This window comes from Pinus tabuliformis, chromosome 7 (assembly GCF_031772625.1).
Source record: "Pinus tabuliformis cultivar Carrire ecotype Pingquan chromosome 7, CPIR1, whole genome shotgun sequence".
In the NCBI taxonomy this organism is placed as follows: Eukaryota; Viridiplantae; Streptophyta; class Pinopsida; order Pinales; family Pinaceae; genus Pinus; species Pinus tabuliformis.
This window is the reverse complement of record NC_142293.1, coordinates 957,933,503-957,935,683: the sequence shown is the minus strand read 5'-3', so window position 1 is coordinate 957,935,683 and position 2,181 is coordinate 957,933,503. Positions and strand designations below refer to the sequence as shown.

Sequence of the window (2,181 nt, the reverse complement as noted above, 5' to 3'; positions counted from 1 at the left end):
GAGCTCAAATGCATTGTCTCCCACAGCCTTGGTAATGTTGTAAGGACCATATCGGAGTGGTCTGAGTTTTCGTTAGGCTCTGGTAAGGTGTTCCTTTTGCAAATGCAACCAGACATTGTCACCCACCTGAAACGTGTGTGGCACCTGATGTTGATCATGTCGTTGCTTGTACTTGGCATTTGATTTCTCCAGAATGTCGTGGACTTGCTGGCATATATGTTGGATGTGTTCAATGAAGTTGTTTGCATTATCAGTTTCAGACTGGACATGAGCCAAATATGTCGGAGTAAGATAATTGTTGCACATTAGTTCCAAATTACATTAAATTAGATATTGATGCTGAAATGATTAGTTGATAATAAAAAATTATTTTATTATAAATATTTTAAATAGATATACCAAATTCCGTGGCTTTATGAAACATTTTTATATTTTTTTATTGTTCCCGTGAGAGGATGGAGTATCTCATAAAGTAAATATTGATGTTGATATCATGAGTTGATAATAAATAAATATTCTCATGGCTGGGTTTTTATTTTACTGTATATATTCGGGTGCGGGTCCATGCAACCTGGGCTCGGTGTTCTTGCTGTCTGCGGTGTCTTCACTTTTCAGGCTTGCTTTTCTTGGTTTTATTCATCAACTTGGACGAGTTCGTGGAGGCCAACTCCAAGAACCTCAATGCCGCCCGTCTCATGTTTATTCACTGCAAATCCAACCGTTTGTCCATGTATAGCTAGTCTTCCCTCCAAAAGGACCAAAAATTCCCTCTTATCAAACGTACATTATATTTGTATAAGGAGCAAAAATTCCCTCCCTCCCTCTATCAAACGTTAACATTACATTTATTATTTCTATTGTTCACCACACAGCATCAAACATTTCTCTGTTCTGTTCGCCACACAGAATCTTGGCACATCAAATTACATTTTGCATCTTGGCAGATCAGCATTCGTTGGTGGGTACAATTAATAATTGCGTAAAGCATCCCACAAATTGGTGCGCTGTGGACACGTGGCATAGATTCGGGAAAAAGCCCTATATAACGATGACCTTGGCTTCCACTCCTCCACATCACCTCCAGCGCCATCTCGTCTTCGTTTATGTGTAGTATTTGCTTGCCTTTGCCTTCACCTGCACCTTCACCTTCACCTAGTTCAGGCGTGAGAATGGCTTCAGCTGTGCAATGTGCCGCCCTGAGCAGCCGCCGCGAGCTTGAGAACGTGTTCCGCAAGTTCGACACCAACGGCGACGGCAAAATATCCAAGTCGGAACTGAGTGCCCTGATTACGGAGGCGGAGATTGAAGGGGTGATGAAGGAGGTGGACTCCAACAAAGATGGCTTCATCAACTTGGACGAGTTCGTGGAGGCCAACTCCAAGAACCTCAATGTCGCCCGTCTCATGCGAGACTCCGCTTCAGCTGTGCAATGTGCCGCCCTGCCCGCCCGTCTGGAGCTGGAGGACGTGTTCCGCAAGTTCGACACCAACGGCGACGGCAAAATATCGAAATCGGAACTGAGCGCCATCCTCAAGTGCAGCGCAACTGAGGAGGAGATTGATGGGGTGATGAAGGACGTGGACTCCAACAAAGACTGCTTCATCAGCTTCGACGAGTTCGTAGCTGCCAACGCCGCCGACCTCAACGCCGCCCGTCTCATGCGAGGCCTGGCTTCAGCTAATTGACGCCCACGCCGCCCCCTCTAATTAATAAATAAATGATCACCTCACCTCTCAGCGCTTAACTCTATCGTTATCGTTATATGAGGGCTTAATGCATGTACTCTTTCTTTCTTTCTCCTATGCTACTTAGTTTTAAATATTTGAAATAACTACACACTCTTGTCGTCTTCATGGGATTCACTCTCCTAATCTCTTTTTACTTACTTACCTTCTTGTTGTTATTATTTACTTACTTACCTTCTTGTTGTTATTATTTGGGAAAAAATTCTTTAAAGTAACTACACACTGATTTATCTTTTTTGTCTTTTTAGTTAAGTAGTTGTTGTTTGAGAAAAAATCATTTAAAATAACTGCACACTAATCTATTTTCCAAAAAAATCAAAATAATCATTTAAAATAGTTACACACTCATCTATCTTCTTACTTACTTACTTAAGTTGTTGTTTGACGAAAAAAAATATTTAAAACTTCATATTTTTTTGTGTTACTCGAACCAACA

The 2,181-nt window shown here is 41.7% G+C and overlaps 1 protein-coding gene across 1 annotated transcript; it reads left to right on the top strand.

Annotated features, from left to right (window-relative positions):
- Window positions 1–1,089: 1,089 nt before the first annotated feature.
- Window positions 1,090–1,834, top strand: LOC149250809 (putative calcium-binding protein CML25). The gene has a single exon (XM_089456482.1). The coding sequence runs from the start codon at window positions 1,104–1,106 to the stop codon at window positions 1,683–1,685; it is 582 nt and encodes a 193-aa protein (XP_089312608.1). The 5' UTR covers window positions 1,090–1,103; the 3' UTR covers window positions 1,686–1,834.
- Window positions 1,835–2,181: the final 347 nt, after the last annotated feature.

Coding starts and splice junctions, on each gene's coding strand:
- LOC149250809 (XM_089456482.1), top strand. CDS start 1,104: ATGTGTAGTATTTGCTTGCCTTTGCCTTCACCTGCACCTTCACCTTCA.